This window comes from Prorops nasuta, unplaced genomic scaffold, assembly GCF_024137725.1.
Source record: "Prorops nasuta isolate Cenicafe-Biocafe unplaced genomic scaffold, Cenicafe_Pnas_1.2 PNAS00025, whole genome shotgun sequence".
NCBI lineage: Eukaryota > Metazoa > Arthropoda > Insecta > Hymenoptera > Bethylidae > Prorops > Prorops nasuta.
In genome coordinates this window covers 823464-839567 of record NW_027116822.1, presented here as the reverse complement: position 1 = coordinate 839567, position 16104 = coordinate 823464, and the positions used below count along the sequence as shown (strand labels likewise).

Here is a 16104-nt window from a genome sequence, read left to right as displayed (position 1 = left end):
GTTAAGTAATCAATAACACATATGTGTGTATATATATATATATATATATATATATATATATATGTAGCATATCTTTGATCACACAATTTACCGCCAAATCGCTGCAGAAAACTTTTTTTCCAGGAATCCATTAACGGTTACTGATAGTGCAATTCTTCTGAGATAAAAGCAGAAAAGATTTTCTACGAACAACTTCTTCTAGGAATCTTTTACAATCTCCACCAAATGATTAAACCAAGTAATTTCAACTCGCGTGTCGCTATAAAGTTTTCAGTTTTTTGGCCTTGCAATTGTACAGACACAATGTTAATTTTTAAGTACCACCCTAGATATTTCAGATTTTGCAGAACATACAGCAATTTGCAAATATATATATACACCTGGATTTTATTCGTAATTTCATAGTTTTATTAAGCTTTAAAATAAAAACAATGAAACATTGCAGGCTATAAGCTGCAAGTTTAGATGATAGCTCCGATCTTCTTAACGTTATTTTTATCCGACATGAAATCGAAGATTTAATTATATTCGCAATTTATCACGAGATCCTTGCAGAAGCCTCTCGTCCTTCCACAAATCCAGTAACGATCACTGATAAGGAGAAGCGGGGTAGGTTGTAAAGGGGGCAAGATCTTAATCAATTAATATTTATACATACATAAATTAAAATGTAATAGTTATAAACCTGCAGTATTATGTTAATACGATTCGACCCAGATTTTTCGCTTAAAAATGAGTAGATAATTTTTAAACAAATCAACTTATTTTAATGCGGTATATTGCATTCTACGAATGGTTTATGAATAATTCCAATCTCACCTCGGAACATAGACAGATAGATTTGAATTAATTAGAAATTAGTCACTTACAAAGTTGCTTCAAATGCGAGACAAGTTGACAGTGTTTGCTATTTTTTGTAATTTTCCATATATAAATGAAATTTTCAAGGAAAATTGTTGCTTCTTTTACCACGAATTGTAAAGCTTTTAATTCACATTGGGTTGATACCAATATATATATATATATATTAATTATTGAAGATATAATTAAGATGAGAAAATGAGTGTACTATTACATTGCACAATTATAGCTTAAAAAAAAGTGTCTGATCTTCCCTCGCCTTATCTTAATAGAATTATTTCCACAAGATTCCCTCCAGTGAAGCTTTTCTGTCAATATTTTATACTCTTCATCATCGAAAGACTATAATCTAGATAATTTAAAAATCAAAGTAATTATTTGCACAAGATTCTCTCCAACGAAGCTCTTCCATGAATTTCTGCACTCTTCGTCGAATGACTAATCGAGGTACCTTAAAATATACACGCGAACTTTGTAGCACAGCTCGAACACCACACATCACCTGCAGCTTCCAATTTTTTCTTCCCTGCAATCATACACCTTGCAAACTCGCAAAAATGCGAAAGAATAATTTTTCTACTCGAATCACTGCAGTTAGATGATGACTCCAATTTTTCAACGTTATTTTTAACCAAAGTTAAATGAAATCTCTAATTATATACACATTTTACCACACGTGCGGGAGATTCGTACAAAAACATTCCGTCCTTCCACAAATCCAATAACGATCACTGATAATAGAATTATTTGCGCAAGATTCACTCCGATGGAGCTGTTCCATGAATTTTTTGTACTCTTCGTCGAACGAGTATGTATAATTCAGGCAACGTTCGAAGCGCGTTTTCATTATGAGAGGGGAGGGGGGGGGGGTGGTAGCGGTGTAGTGGGTCAGGTGGTGTGTGTAATTTGTCTGAACCGATATGCAAAGGAAATTTAAGCTATGCTATAGCGATAAAAAGAAAATTACGTTTCCTCCTCGTAGCCTCGCAGTCGTATGTCGATTGTCGATCAATGGAGATCGCTTGACACAATTTTATCATGGTTTAGTATTTCTGCAATCTTTACCGAAACTCGAAGCCTACGAATTAAACACCGATCCTGACTCTTTGATCGAAGCTCTCGTTATAGTATAAAAAATACTAATCGTTTTTTCCACTCGAATGACGCCTAAAAATAATTTCGGTCTACGACGATGACGTCATAATTTACAAGAGTGATTATCGGTCTTTGTCAAGTCTGCCGCGCGTAACTAAATACACAAGTTCGTAAACTGTTTATTTGATAATGCTCTTGGTTAAATGTCGAAGGCACACGAACTGCAAAAGTGATTCAGTCTGCGAATGAACCGCGACTTGTCGACAACCGCCTCCTGCGAGAACCGGAAGTCACTGTGATAACTGCAACAATGGCCAATAGGGAATAATATTGCATATTTTTATCCAACATTTGTTTCACAACTACTAAAAGGAACTAATCAATCTTATAATGTCACAGAAAATTCACTTAAAGAGAGAAACTGTTTTTCAGGTATGCACATAATTATTTCACAGTATAAATAATGCAACTTTGTAACTCTTTAAAGAAATTTTTATCGAGTGATGATATACTATATTTATTTTCAGTTACTGTACAGTGGTATAACAGTGTTAGCGATGATTAGTCCGGGAATGATTATTGGATATTCCTCGGTGGTTCTACCAGTGTTACAAAAAAATACCACGGCAGTTCATTTGAACGAGGATTCCGCTGCTTTATTTGGTAAAAATTGTATAATAAATATTGTTTGACGAGGAGTAATATACTATAGATTTTATTGTGTGGAGAAGTAAATGAAACTTTGTTTGGAATTATTGGAATAAGAAGACTGCATATTATATATATATATATATATATATAGTGTATTATATCGTTCATCAGGTGGATTGATTTATAGAAATGGAAATTTTCTGAGGTTTTTGTTTGCAGTTGATTGCATGCATGGCTTTTATTTCCGTAGCTTCCCTGCCGTCGATCGCTCAGCTCGTTGGTTGTTTGATCAGCGTCACAACCTTGAAATATGGCCGAAGAATTGCTATTGCAAGTGGAAGTTCCGTATGTGCTCTTGGATGGATCGTAGTGGCCACAAGTTTCAACCAAGCTCAGCTGCTAATTGGAAGATTTTTATCGGGTAGGGGATTAATTAAAATTTTCTCACCAATTAAAAGTTTTATTAATTAACCTTAACCGGAATTTAAGCAGGAGTTGGTGCTGGGATGTGTGCCACACCTGGTGGCGTTTACGTCGCGGAGATTTCAACGCCAAAGTTCACGGCTCTTCTATGCTCTCTGAACAGCATTTTTATAAACGTTGGAGCTCTGCTGATTTATATTTTCGGATCTCTGATGAAAGTAGGAACGCTGCATGGTTTTCTTGGAAATTGAGTATTCGGATGTTCTATTTAAATTAAGGAAATTAATTTGTTTTATATGTGCATGTATCATATATATACATATAGGACGACTGGAGAACAATCGCAATTGTCTCGATAGGATTCCCGGTAATATCCGTAGTTTCTGTCATGTTACTCTTACCAGAGAGTCCAAGATGGCTACTGACCAAAGGACGACTGGAGGATGCGAAAAGATGCTTGCTAACGTTGCGAGGACTTTGCGAAGAAACCACGGAATTCCAGGAAGAATTTGCAGAAATGATAAAATACAGCGAATCTCAAAAGAAAATTAATTCAAGATCCATCGAACAGGGTATAATATCTTGCAAATTTTATATATATTTATATTAATATTGTTATAAATGTGCTTTTTTCTTTTCTCTTTGTGCATAATAATTTTATAACTCGATTAAATCGGTAGGATCGGAATTTTTCGAAATCCCACTTAGCAGGGATTGTCCTCAGCAGGAGAAAGAAGAGTCTTCGGCAATTGTATTGTTATTAAAATCGACCGGAAGTTGCCTGAGGAAAGCCGAAGTATGGAAGCCCTTGGTCATCATGAACGCGTATTTCTTCTTTCAACAATTCAGCGGGCTTTACGTTTTTATTTCTTACACTGTTGACATTGCTGTAAACATCGGAGTCACTCTGGATCCTTACGTTACAGCCACAGCTGTAGGAGTTTTACAAGTTATTGGAGGAATCGCTCTTGTTTGCACTGGCACCAAGTTTGTACAATTTAATTCCTACATAAATATGCATACATCAACGATAATATTCATAAAACCATTCTTCTTCTTTTATTTATGATAATTTTATAGATTAGGAAGAAAACCAAGTTCCATCATTTCTGGAACAGGAATGTCAATATGTCTGATAATTCTACTCGCTTATAATCAATTTTTCCCAAATTCCACTCCCGGTATACCACTGACAAGCATGCTTATTTTTGTGGTAAAAACAATAATATAATACCTATTAATTCTTTTTATAATTATATTTATATTGTTATATAATATAATAAAAAGAAAAACGTGTTTATACATTTTTAGTCAGTCGGATCATTTGGATTCCAAAATATACCATATGCAATGATTGGTGAAATTTTTCCAACCAATTACGTCAACATTCTAGCTCCGTTCACCACTTGCATGGCTTCGATTTTCAATTTCTCCGCTCTGCAAATATATCCTGGACTGGTGAAAATTAATAAAATGGCTCCTATCTGTATGTATGCTGCGGTTAGTATCATCGCTACCATCTTTTTAACGCTATTTTTACCCGAAACCAAGGGGAAAACTAAGACTGAAATTGAGGAAAACTTCCAAAAACCCTGTTTCAGGATCAAGTGTTAAAATCAAATGTGATTTTTTTGTTTATTTTATACAAATAAATAGATATTAATTATACACGATTTTTTAAAATTTCCGCCTTTTTCTCTTTATTGGCCCTACCTAACCAAACCTGGACGATTTTTGTTCCTTCCTCCTCCACGTTCCGCAGTGTCGCTGTAGTCGTGTCAAGTCACAAGTGTCAATTATTGTCAGCTGTCATCACTCATCATAATAAGAGACCTGAAGAAGAGACCGCGAGCGCGTCGTGGTCGTTCAATCGGTTAGGTTAGCCGGCTTAGAGTCGATTTATTTTCTTTATTTACATTTTAATAAGATGGCAGACGATGGCTTTGATGGAGACGAGTAAGTTTCGAGACAATAAACTTAAATTGGTTTAGAAAAGGTTCTAACGATATAATTTGAAAATTTTAGAGTAGCTGATGATTTCGACGACGTCGATGATGACGATAACATTGAATTGGAACCACCGGAAGATGAAGGGGAAAATTTAGAACTAATTGCACCTGGGGATGCTGGTGGGAGTGTGCAAAAGTCAAAAAGAATTATTACTACAAGATATATGACAAAGTATTTGAATGTCAATTACTCTTAGTAACAGCATTCTTTTCCTCATATGTATTTTACATCTGAATTTGTTTAACAGATATGAACGGGCTAGAGTCCTAGGAACAAGAGCTCTGCAAATAGCTATGTGTGCTCCAGTTATGGTAGAGCTAGAGGGTGAAACGGATCCTCTACAGATTGCTATGAAGGAATTGAAACAGAGAAAAATTCCAATTGTCATTAGGAGGTACTTGCCAGATAGCAGTTTCGAAGATTGGGGTATAGATGAATTAATTATAATCGATCACTGAACCATTTTACACTTAATGTTAATTATAAGATATGGGAGAGTTGTGTGATAAATAATAAACTTAATAAAATTATTTTTTTTTATTAAAAGTATACACACAATTTTTTAAAATAATATTATCCTTCACGCATGCGTTAAAATATTAGAAATTCCAGAAGCTTGAATGTGATAGATGATCTACATAACCTCCATGCTTTCCATAACCATAACCTTTGCAGTAGATGACCTGGCGTATCAGGGGGTCAAGAAACAGACGTAGTGTAATGGAGAAACGAAAAGTCGTCGTCATCTCTAAAAAGAAGAATAGACATTTAATGCATCAGGAATAGAAAAAGTTAATTTTATACGAATGTTTAGTTCGTGGATGTGTGTATTAAAAATGGTAAATCATCTAATACCTTATCTGCATATCAGATAACAGAATGATAATGAGATTAAACATATTTTATATGGGTTTTAATTAATATCACGTGACCATAATCTAATTCAGTCGGGATTCTTATTTTAAATTAATTAACGGTGAATCTATTTTCATTTACATTTCATGATGACAAGCTGGTAAGAAATTAAAGGTTTTCAATAGATATGATCATAACCTAATTTTGTAAATAATACATCAACTTTGACAGGTTGAAGAAAAACCATCTGACAGTTAAGCCTACTCCAGCACCACCTCTGTTATCTTTGTCAGAAGACAGGGATCTTGATACAGCAGTGCAGAGATTAATTTAGTATGTAATCCTTATTTATCTATCATTTTCATGTAAAGTAAACTGTTTAATTTTTACAGCATTGAAGAAGCAATAAGGAAATTAATTAAGGAAATGAAAAAATATTTAAAAGCAATAACAAGTTTAGATACAACAGATCGCAATTTAAGCACAAATCTAACTGACTGTATTTTAGCTCAAAATAATGATGAGTTTAGAAAGATCATAGAGGAATATCATTCTGTTACAACTCAGGTAAGATTTTTAATTTATAAACAAGGATTTTCTGGATAAAAGAGTTATAACGATTATAGGCTGGTAAAAATATTCAAGAAATGGAAACTTTGTGTAAAGAAACTTTTATAGAACCTTTGAGAAGATTACGTGGTCAATTTGAATTGGTTCAATCTGCTCTAATGAAAAGGGAGGAGCTGGTTAATGTATGGAAAGCTTCACATGTTCGTCTTAAGAAATTGGAAGAGAAAAAGGATCGAATGGCTAGCACAATTGCAAAGTTGGAAAAAGAGAAAAGGGCTGAAGAAACAGCTGGAAAGGAATTAAAGGCCCTTCACACACAGTTGCTAAAGGAATTACCATTGTTTCTAGAGAAAAGACTGGAATATATTAAACCCAGTGTGCATGCTCTAATCATGATTGAGTTAGAATATTATGGACAATCCACTCAACTTTTTGCACAGTTAATGCCCACAAATACACTAAAATCACCAACAAATGTAGTTTTATCTGATGAAGAATATGAGCATGAGTTACAAAATCAACTCAGTAAGATAAAAAGCCTAACTATTGTGAAAAGCCATTAGTAGTTATTAATTATTAAAGTCTATGAAATTAGCCAAACCAATATGGAATGATGGGGAAAAAATGGAAGTGTTGGTTAATGTTCCACCAATAAAACCGTTTCTTGGTTAATCATTTTCGAAAAAATGGATAAAGAAAGGTACGAAGCTAGCCACGCTCGTCTGCATCGTTCTGCTTCCCTAAAAAAATAACGAACAAGATTTTCAGTCAATTTACAATTCTTTCTTTTGCGAATCTCGGGGACAAAATCGATGGTGTAAATCAGTTTATACTAACGCTTTTTAATTCTATTTTTCTTTGAAACATGACAAATGTTTTTTCTGTTATTTTTTAGAACTATTGACGAATCTGTATCAATGTAATAAATAATTTAAAAAATAATTTTTGCCCCGCATATACACTTACTTTATCTTTGCATTTTTCTCGAAATTGTTAACCCTTTGACCGCGGTGGACTATTGGGAGAATCTATCAATACGGACGGTGTGTACATTGTCAGTCGCTGCGTCTGGTCATCCACCAACCAGTGATATCAAAAGAGTATCCGAAGATTGAATACAATTTTTAGAATTTAAAAATATAATAATTGCAAAAAATTAAAATTTCTATTGTTTTTATTTATTTTAAGTAACTTTTTTATTGAATTCAGGGTGTTTATTTTTCGTCTCTTTCCTATATATTGATAGAATTGTGAAATCGTATAATACACCTAGGGCAGTCTTAGAATTAACTAACAATCATTTTGATCGATATAATAAACATTTACAAACGTTTAAAAACCGGTTGTAATACTTTTCCTCATATCACATTTTTTCAGCCAGTTTGACTGGGGTTAATTCAACATGTTAAACTATTAAAATCAATACATTTTTAACCAATTTTAATAAAAATTGTACAATAGAGGTATATAACAACAATTAAAAGTCCAAACAATCAATTCAACTTTTTAAGTAAATTTTGCATTATTATACTGAATGTAACAAAAAAAAAATTTGATACATAGAAGTAAAAATTAATTTGGTAGGTCTTTACGGCCAATATATAAGGTGAATGAATAATTTATGATGGAACCATTCCATGCCTTCGCTTAAAATCAGCTCCGGATCGGCGATTGTGATTGGCATGGGTAGCTTTATGTGTATTTTTATTTTTCCTATTAACTAGAACATCTTTTTCTTGACCCTGACCTCTGGGTTTACCTATACAAGCAATCAGCAATTCAACATTAAGTTGATAGAGATTTTAATTTTCAAATATACATACCAACGACATTACGATTCTTTGCACTTTGCGCAGCTTGCCTTCGCTCTTCAGCTTTTGCCCTTAATATTGCTGGATCTTGAATAAAATGATCTTTGCCATTTTGTTCTTTGTAATTTTCCACGGTTACTTCGTCTTCTCCTTCGCTCTCTGACATCTCTTCGTTTTTAGATCGCAATACCTTTAAAAATAATAAAATTAATTCAAATGTACGATAAAACTTTAAACATTAAAAATATATTTAGATACTCTGGGTATTGTGAATGGCCTGGAATCAATCTCTACAGTATCATCTTGAACAAATCCTCTTACATCCTGTGTGTCATAAGTATCATCGTACTCATCGTTGTAATCATCGGACACTAGACTATATTTATTATATATATCACTAAGTTTTTTGATATCAGTTTTGTCATTCAGCAAATCATTTACATTTTTGTATTTATCTTGCCTATGGAAATAAATTTACATTGAGAAAAGAATGGTTAGTACCAAACGAAATATAGTTAGCTGAACTATGACCTGAGTTTAATTTTTATTATGTTATAAATCATTGTTACTATTTGTTAATTATAATTTTAAATAAAGAAATGTATTTTTTTCTTACTTTTTTCCTATATGTATTTTAGATAGATCTATATTATCCCTTGTCATTATATCGAACTCGTCATTGTCAAATACATTTAATCTTTCTCTCCCAATAGCTGCATCTACAGCAGCAGAAGCTTCCTAAAAAAAAACGGACCAATTAAATCGAAATCAGAAAGCTATTTAACGTATTTGCAACAAAAAAAACTTGCCATTGGATCTGGTGGTATTGATAACATAGAGGTGTCCAGCAGTTTCTGTAAATGAGGTGGTAAAGTCTTTTCTAGTACAGCATTTATAACATCCTCGGTATTAAACTTATAATGTTGCAAGCATTTCTAAAATTAAAAAAACATGTTTGCTCTCTATTGATAATCTCGTTTTCATTTTCTAATTATTATACCTCGATAAACCCATTATTTAGACTAGGTAAAATATCTGTGACACCTGTGATAAGTGAGTTTAATTCAACGGACTCCTTAATAATAGATTTTTGTGCATGATTTTCAATAATTCCATCAACTAGTGTCTCACAGTTTTGTATTCCACTCAATTCATCTATGCTTCTTAATTCGTTTACTGAAAAGTTATTAGTACTTTTGGAGTTTTTAGCATTAAAATCTTTAATAGTTGCAGCTATTGAGCTTAATATATAATCACATTTCATTTGATCACTTATTTTATGTTAAGAAAATTAATTTTTTATCTATAATTATGTATTAATTAATAATGTTCTTAAAGGATACATTTCTGGACATATTTCTAAAAGAACCTGAATATCCATATCAACTGGATAAAAGTGATTATAGTCATTTATAAACTCTGTTTCCGATATTGCATTAGTTAATAATTCAAGGAAATCATTTATATGCATTTTTAAACCTTCTTCTACTAAGGGATCTCTGCAAATATTTTTGTTTTGATCAAATATCTAAAATAATAAAATTTTGCAGAGTTTACCTTTTCTTTTCTATAATCTTTATTGGATGATAAATAATAACTCTATACAATTGTAGTATTTCTACTCTAGTTACGTCTAATAAATGTTTCAACTCTATATACATTGGCATACTTTCATCCGTACTAGCTAATTCATGTAATTTTTTATACATTTTTGGAACAACAGCATCATAAATTGAGACCATTCTAATAAATAGAAGAAACAAAGATTAATACAAACTTACTATTAAAGCTTTTATATTCAAAACAAATATTTACTTGTTTAGAAAAGATTCTTGATGAAATATTTGAATGGCAGGTGGATAAATTGATAAAAAAATACCAAGTGTAGAAAAAATATCTAACACAAAAAGTAACATATCTTTTAAAGTAGATAATGTCATTTGAGAGCTGTTAGTTCTGTTAGCAAGAACACTAACTGGATTCCCTTCAGAAATTGTATTAACCTGAAAAGCTTGCTCAACATTGCATAATGCCTACAAAAAATTAAGTTTTCTATAAAATATTCAAATTAATCTTTTTAACTGTGCATCATTACCTCTATTATACATGGTACACTTCTCTTCAGATCATTACAATAAAGCGGCTGTAGGGTAAATAAACTTTGTAAAATCTTTTCTATTGTTTTCCCATTCTCTCTACCATATAATTGACATAGGTCAAATATTATAGGTACTGTAAAAATAAAATTATTGTATAGGAGATTTCCAAGATATTCTTTTTCCATATACTCTTTCTGCCCTTCTTTGTTTGTTATAAAACGAGCAAAAACTATAAGAACTTTTTTTTTCAATGTTTCTACCAGTTCAATCATCTCAGGGACATTAGGAAAATGCTCCAAATCATAAAATGGTGAAAATTCTTGAAGGAAAGATATCAATGTATCAAATGCTGAATTGTTATATAATATATTAGACCAAAACCTGTAAACACAGCTGTTAAAAAGTCTAAATAATAATAAGACCTTCAAGTAGATTTATCACTTACTTATGAAAAGGCAAGCTAAGTAACCAATTTAAGTCATCAATCATAAACTTTATAATTTCTATCCACCGTTCTTTAGCACCAGGTATTTCCAATCCATTTTCATCATAAATACCTGGTATCTCATAATGTAAAAAATATCTCTCCTCCACCCAATACTCGCTCTAAAAATATAATTTTTATACAAATTATTCAAAAATATATAAGACAGAATTACATACAAGGGCTGGCACAGTAATTTTCTTATTTTCTTCTTCCACAATAAGCTCAAGTTCTTCGATAGGTTTGAATTCTGGATTCTATAGGAGGAAAGTAACTGAATGAGAATCCTAATAATAATGCAAATGAAAGAAATTATAAAAAATATATACGAAGATATTATTACCTCGATACATTCCATGTTTTAGAGTGCATGCAATATTTTATAAAGGTTTTATAATTAAAAACTTAATGTTTTCAAAGTTCACTGTGGTTCACTGTGACCAACTGTCATAACTTACTCTTTACTAGCAATGGTAAAAAAACAAATCAAACACGCTCTTGAAATCGTCACGGAACGTTCGTTGAAGACACTGGGGGGGGGAGTGGGACTGGGAGTAGGGCTACTGGCTAATCTGGCTATTCAACTTCAAGCAGCACAATTGCACAAATCAGTTGATCGTAAAGTTTAGGTTACTTTGCACAGGTGCCAATCAAATGAAATGTTCACTGAGCGCTCACTGAGCAGGGGCATGTAGCGGATGTAGCCTGCTAGCTTAGCAAACATCAAGTTAAAGCAGTTCCTGAACGAACCGCAAGAAAAAAGACAAATTTATGGACTTATGAACGGCAAACACGCTTCTAAAAAATTTTTATCCTCGCTGTATTTTAATGCACTGTATACATACTACAATGATTATTTGATTTAAGAGCTTTCCTGGTACATTGATTGTATTTAGAATCTTAGCATTAATGTAGCACTATTTTATGATTGGTCAATTGAATCATTTTGACCAATCATGAGTCGTCTTTTGCATAGCAGTCATAAAACTACCTTAGCGCAACGAATTCTGAACGCGGCCATTGCATTGTAAGTTTTTGCGTCTATGAGTAGTTTTTAATTTCGATTATTGGGTAGAAAATGGGTTCTAACAAACGACATAAAACTGAGAAAAGCAGAGACACAAAGAAAAAACGACATCGCAGTCGTTCTCGAAGCTATTCGCCAGAACGTGAGAAGTCGGAGAAACATAGGCATCATAAAAAACATCGCAGGAAAGAACGCAAAGATTATGATAGCGATGGTATGTTTCTTTTTTATTTTGCATAATTTAGCTTTCTTAACTTTCGCTTGTAATAATTAGTTTGAATTGTTGCCTTTCTTTCAAATTAGTCTTATTTTTTCTATACATTCTAGTGGAAATTGTCAATGTACCTCCACCACCCAAAATCTCAAAATCATCTCATCTCTCAACACCACCTCCACCAGAGATATCAAAGCAGCATAGTCCATCTCCTGCTAAAGGAGGTGCATCGCAGACATCCTTATCTATAGAAGAAACAAACAGACTTAGAGCTAAACTGGGTTTGAAGCCATTAGAAGTTGATAATACTTCTAAGGATGACCCAAACAAAATCAAGGATGATTTAGGTGAGTTTTATCATAAACCAGCACCCAATGCTAATGAGAAGCTTAAGACGGAAAAGTTGAAGGAAAAGGTTGGTCTTCAGAAGCAAAAAAGGCAGATCGAAGCTACCTTGTCAAAAGTAAAAGGCCTAGGTGAATGTGATTCTGATGATGATACAAAGGCTTGGGTGGCTAAAAATAGGCAGTTACAGAAGGAAAAGAAGAAAGCTGAAGAAAGAGTAAGAATTCTTATTATTTGTGAAATCATTGTTTTCTTACTTTCTTGTACTTATTTTTACAAAAATTTTAGGCAAAAATGTTGGATCAGCTAGATGAAGAGTTTGGTATAGGAAACTTGGTAAAAGAAGAAATTAATTACACGAGAAATAAAGCTTACACAGAGAAAGACCTAAGAGGTTTAAAAGTAGAACACAATGTAGAAAACTTTGAGGAGGGTAGAACAGTTATTTTGACATTGAAAGACCAAGGAGTTCTAGAAGAAAATGGCGATGTACTTGTAAATGTCAATATGGAGGATGACGAACGTTACAAGAAGAATATATTGAACAAAACAAAGAAGCCGGGCTATGATGCTTATGATGATGACAATTTTGATGAGTTTGGAATGCCAAAGAAAGTTGTGCTTGAAAAATATGATGAGGAAATAGAAGGGGTCAAAAAAGATGCTTTTGCTCTTGGTATGGTGAACACAGCAGAAATAAAACAGAGAAAAGCTGATATTGTTAAACAGAAATTGGCCAATAAACGACTGGAGACTCTGACTATGGCTGAACCAAAATTGGCCAGTGAATATTATAATGAAGAAGAATTGACAAAGTTTAAAAAGCCTAAGAAGAAAGTTAGGAAAATTCGAAGCAAAAAGAAGATTCTAAAGGCAGATGATCTGGTTCCTGATGGTAATGATTATTTAAAGGACTTGGGCAGTAGAAGAAGAAAAGTTGAAGAACCCAAAGACAGTGACACTCTAGATGTTGATGATTTAGGAGGTAATGATGTAAATATAACTATTGATTAGATTAAATATTAAAATATTAAAATTTTATAGCACCAGCTGAAGACTTGACTGGGGTGAAGATAGAAGAGGACGACAAAGAATTGAATCTACAGATTGCTTTAAGAAAGGCTCAAAAATTGAAGGATTTATCACAGGGCAGTATTCAAAAAGTAGTTGAAACGATAAAACAAGAAGCTGAGATGGATGGTAATCAGGCTGGAAATATTGTACTAAATGCTACAGCAGAATTTTGTAGGACTCTTGGTGATATACCAACCTACGGCTTAGCCGGCAATCGAGAGGAAAATGGACAAGAGCTAATGGTAAAATAAAAATAGAACTATTTAGATATAATTTAAATAAAGAAAAAGTCTTTTGCCTTTAAAAAAAAATTATTGTAGGATTTTGAGGTGGACGGAATTAAAGTGGAATCTCCAGAGAATGATGAAGAGGATGATGGACGTGGAGCATGGAATACTGTAAAACTGGGTAAATGTATTAATATGAATTTTTTAAGAACAGTAATAGCAATGTGAGATAATTTTTTTAGATGACAGAAAAGTGGAGCCAGTAACCTTAGAGGCCGCGATATTAGATGCTGAGCCATCTTTAGGTCAAGGAGTTGGAGGAGCTTTGAGATTGGCTATGAGTAAAGGATATTTGCAAAAGGAAGATAGTAACCGTCCATCTGCTAGCAGATTTGCACATTTGCAAGCTCAAAATTATTCTATTGAAGATAAAACTTATGGGTAGGTATTTCTTTCTTTGATTCTTTAAGTATGGCTGATAGCAGTTATTAGTAAATTTGAACTGTCGGTTAGCAGTCGAGTAAGTAAAGTCTGGAATTCGGTGCTCGGAATGGGTCAGCTACTGATTTCCTGCAGTTTTCTTGCTGAACGAGGAGTGCTATGGCTAAGAAGAGCATACAGCTTGTAAAGGTATGTTAAAATACGAAAAAAAGAAAAAAAAGATTCCGTTTTAAATTAAAATTATTTTCTTCAGCTAAATTGAAAATAAGTATTTTTGTTTATTCTTAAATTTAAAAAGCTTTAATTGCAAAAATTAATTGGAAAAACGAATATATTCTGTGTATGACCTTGATATTTTACCTAGGTTTCGTACATCTTTGTAGCCTTATTCCGAACACCGGAGTCTGACAGTGATTAAATATACATTTTGATATACACTAAAATTACTCTCCATCATTATTTTATTTATGCCTGAAATTATATTTCAGGGACGATGACAAGTTTGGAAGAAGAGATCGTTTCAATGGACCTACGTCTGATTTCAAGGAAAAGGATGGCTTCAAGCCAAACGTAAAATTGGAGTACATAGATGATGATGGTCACGTTTTGAGCGCAAAAGAAGCTTTTAGATATCTTTCACACAAATTCCATGGCAAAGGTCCAGGAAAGAATAAGGTATTTTTTTTTTTTTTTTAAATTAATAAAATAAAATATTCCTAAATTTAATCTTTCTTCCGGTCAGGTTGAAAAAAGAATGAAAAAAGCAGAGCAGGAAGTTTTAATGAAGAGGATGTCATCTACGGATACGCCGTTAGGTACTTTAAATCTTCTACAAGCTAAACAAAAGGAAACTCAGTCACCCTATATAGTTTTAAGTGGCAGTAAACAAATGCAAACGTAAGTTATAAGTAAAAAGTTGAGATAATTATAGTTTATTTTTTAATTTCTGTCTAAACAATAAATCTCTTATTTTCCAGGACCAGTATATCAAAAACCAAACACTAAAGTTTCTAAAATGACCTTTCCCAGTGGTTTTTAATTTTGTATATAAGAATGATTCTAATAATTATTGATAATGATTAATTTGTGAAAACATATTTAAATAATCCATAAATTTAAGAGCTAATAGTTCCATTTTAATAGTCGAAATCGTAGGTACTTTGACGTTCGCTGCTGGAAATCTTATGTGACTTTATTCTTAATCATTGTAATTTTTGTGACTGCTGGTGAAAACTAAAACATTTGAGAAATAGTATTATACGTTTCGTTAAAGGTGCAAATGAAAATTTGGGAAAATAAAACCATTGGTTAACAAAAAAAAAATCATTTAATTTTTTTCCACGCTCTCTTCAAGCTTGGAAATCGGAAGTACATAGGAAGCTTCTTTTTATATTTCATTAATCATAAAAAATGAGTTGCAGAACGATGTTTCTTGTTTTTGGTAAGATCTTGTAGAAAATTAGGGTTGACTCTTGATATGAATGATAAATATTAATATACGAGATCACATTAAAAAAACATATTTCGCATATTAATAGTTAAGTTGGATAAAAATATCCAGTAGTTACTTTGCTAAACATTCTTCTTCACTTTACTAAACGCAATTGCATCTTTTATATTTTAATTACAGCAAATATTATTTTTCCCTAAGTTAAACGACTTAAATATAAAATACAAAAAATGCAAAGCTCCGTGTCCTTTATAAAGCAGACCTAATTTAATTTTCCTTCTCTTATCACAAAAATTAAAAGTAAGATTTCAGTAAAGGAAATAAAAGGAGAATAAAGAAAAAAGAATATAATCTTTTTAAATACTTATCTAAACTAAGACAACGCTTGTTGATCAAACGTTACAAGTGTAACATATATATTAATTTTTTAATGCATATCTTCTCTGTCGTTTTACACTCTGCCTAGC

At 32.4% G+C, this 16104-nt stretch overlaps 5 protein-coding genes across 8 annotated transcripts; 4 read left to right on the top strand and 1 right to left on the bottom strand.

Moving 5' to 3' along the window:
• The first annotated feature begins 1861 nt into the window (after positions 1-1861).
• Positions 1862-4692, top strand: LOC136782194 (facilitated trehalose transporter Tret1-like). 2 transcript variants are annotated; one of them, XM_066741441.1, is made up of 8 exons: positions 1862-2388; positions 2484-2619; positions 2858-3028; positions 3100-3248; positions 3356-3602; positions 3711-4017; positions 4111-4243; positions 4342-4692. In XM_066741441.1, exons 1-8 carry the CDS (start codon positions 2347-2349, stop codon positions 4642-4644), a joined length of 1488 nt encoding a protein of 495 aa, XP_066597538.1. In that variant the 5' UTR covers positions 1862-2346; the 3' UTR covers positions 4645-4692. The 2 variants fall into 2 exon arrangements, with proteins under 2 accessions (XP_066597538.1, XP_066597537.1); XM_066741440.1 differs by having other exon boundaries at positions 3097-3248.
• A 121-nt stretch (positions 4693-4813) lies between these two features.
• On the top strand, positions 4814-5629 carry LOC136782223 (DNA-directed RNA polymerases I, II, and III subunit RPABC2-like). The gene is made up of 3 exons (XM_066741497.1): positions 4814-4986; positions 5056-5211; positions 5288-5629. Exons 1-3 carry the CDS (start codon positions 4958-4960, stop codon positions 5496-5498), a joined length of 396 nt encoding a protein of 131 aa, XP_066597594.1. The 5' UTR covers positions 4814-4957; the 3' UTR covers positions 5499-5629.
• A 91-nt stretch (positions 5630-5720) lies between these two features.
• On the top strand, positions 5721-7740 carry LOC136782400 (bridging integrator 3 homolog). Its single transcript, XM_066741823.1, has 4 exons — positions 5721-6055; positions 6127-6228; positions 6288-6462; positions 6522-7740. Exons 1-4 carry the CDS (start codon positions 6042-6044, stop codon positions 7026-7028), a joined length of 798 nt encoding a protein of 265 aa, XP_066597920.1. The 5' UTR covers positions 5721-6041; the 3' UTR covers positions 7029-7740.
• A 95-nt stretch (positions 7741-7835) lies between these two features.
• LOC136782399 (activating signal cointegrator 1 complex subunit 2) lies at positions 7836-11502 on the bottom strand. The gene is made up of 13 exons (XM_066741822.1): positions 11203-11502; positions 11039-11116; positions 10821-10981; positions 10372-10756; positions 10092-10309; positions 9834-10019; positions 9620-9775; positions 9277-9547; positions 9082-9211; positions 8893-9010; positions 8535-8736; positions 8289-8466; positions 7836-8224 (listed from the first exon to the last, which is right to left on the bottom strand). The coding sequence occupies exons 1-13, from the start codon at positions 11215-11217 to the stop codon at positions 8085-8087; spliced, it is 2238 nt and encodes a 745-aa protein (XP_066597919.1). The 5' UTR covers positions 11218-11502; the 3' UTR covers positions 7836-8084.
• Positions 11503-11841: 339 nt separating this feature from the next.
• On the top strand, positions 11842-15306 carry LOC136782314 (U4/U6.U5 tri-snRNP-associated protein 1). 3 transcript variants are annotated; one of them, XM_066741662.1, is made up of 9 exons: positions 11847-12100; positions 12214-12662; positions 12734-13430; positions 13490-13761; positions 13840-13927; positions 13989-14187; positions 14676-14862; positions 14930-15084; positions 15165-15306. In XM_066741662.1, the coding sequence occupies exons 1-9, from the start codon at positions 11938-11940 to the stop codon at positions 15190-15192; spliced, it is 2238 nt and encodes a 745-aa protein (XP_066597759.1). In that variant the 5' UTR covers positions 11847-11937; the 3' UTR covers positions 15193-15306. The 3 variants fall into 3 exon arrangements, with proteins under 3 accessions (XP_066597761.1, XP_066597762.1, XP_066597759.1); XM_066741664.1 differs by lacking the exons at positions 14930-15084; positions 15165-15306 and adding an exon at positions 14260-14376 and having other exon boundaries at positions 11842-12100; positions 14676-14833; XM_066741665.1 differs by lacking the exons at positions 14930-15084; positions 15165-15306 and adding an exon at positions 14263-14376 and having other exon boundaries at positions 11843-12100; positions 14676-14833.
• Positions 15307-16104: the final 798 nt, after the last annotated feature.

Coding starts and splice junctions, on each gene's coding strand:
- LOC136782223 (XM_066741497.1), top strand. CDS start 4,958: ATGGCAGACGATGGCTTTGATGGAGACGA. Junction 4,987..5,055: donor GATGGCTTTGATGGAGACGA/GTAAGTTTCGAG, acceptor TGAAAATTTTAG/AGTAGCTGATGATTTCGACG. Junction 5,212..5,287: donor ACTACAAGATATATGACAAA/GTATTTGAATGT, acceptor TTTGTTTAACAG/ATATGAACGGGCTAGAGTCC.
- LOC136782399 (XM_066741822.1), bottom strand. Junction 9,548..9,619: donor TTAGAAATATGTCCAGAAAT/GTATCCTTTAAG, acceptor ACATAAAATAAG/TGATCAAATGAAATGTGATT. Junction 9,011..9,081: donor ACCACCAGATCCAATGGCAA/GTTTTTTTTGTT, acceptor TTTTTTAGGAAG/CTTCTGCTGCTGTAGATGCA.
- LOC136782314 (XM_066741662.1), top strand. CDS start 11,938: ATGGGTTCTAACAAACGACATAAAACTGAGAAAAGCAGAGACACAAAG. Junction 14,863..14,929: donor AAGGTCCAGGAAAGAATAAG/GTATTTTTTTTT, acceptor TCTTCCGGTCAG/GTTGAAAAAAGAATGAAAAA. Junction 15,085..15,164: donor GGCAGTAAACAAATGCAAAC/GTAAGTTATAAG, acceptor CTTATTTTCCAG/GACCAGTATATCAAAAACCA.
- LOC136782194 (XM_066741440.1), top strand. CDS start 2,347: ATGTCACAGAAAATTCACTTAAAGAGAGAAACTGTTTTTCAG. Junction 3,603..3,710: donor TTCAAGATCCATCGAACAGG/GTATAATATCTT, acceptor TTAAATCGGTAG/GATCGGAATTTTTCGAAATC. Junction 4,018..4,110: donor CTTGTTTGCACTGGCACCAA/GTTTGTACAATT, acceptor ATAATTTTATAG/ATTAGGAAGAAAACCAAGTT.
- LOC136782400 (XM_066741823.1), top strand. Junction 6,229..6,287: donor GCAGTGCAGAGATTAATTTA/GTATGTAATCCT, acceptor TAATTTTTACAG/CATTGAAGAAGCAATAAGGA. Junction 6,463..6,521: donor ATCATTCTGTTACAACTCAG/GTAAGATTTTTA, acceptor TAACGATTATAG/GCTGGTAAAAATATTCAAGA.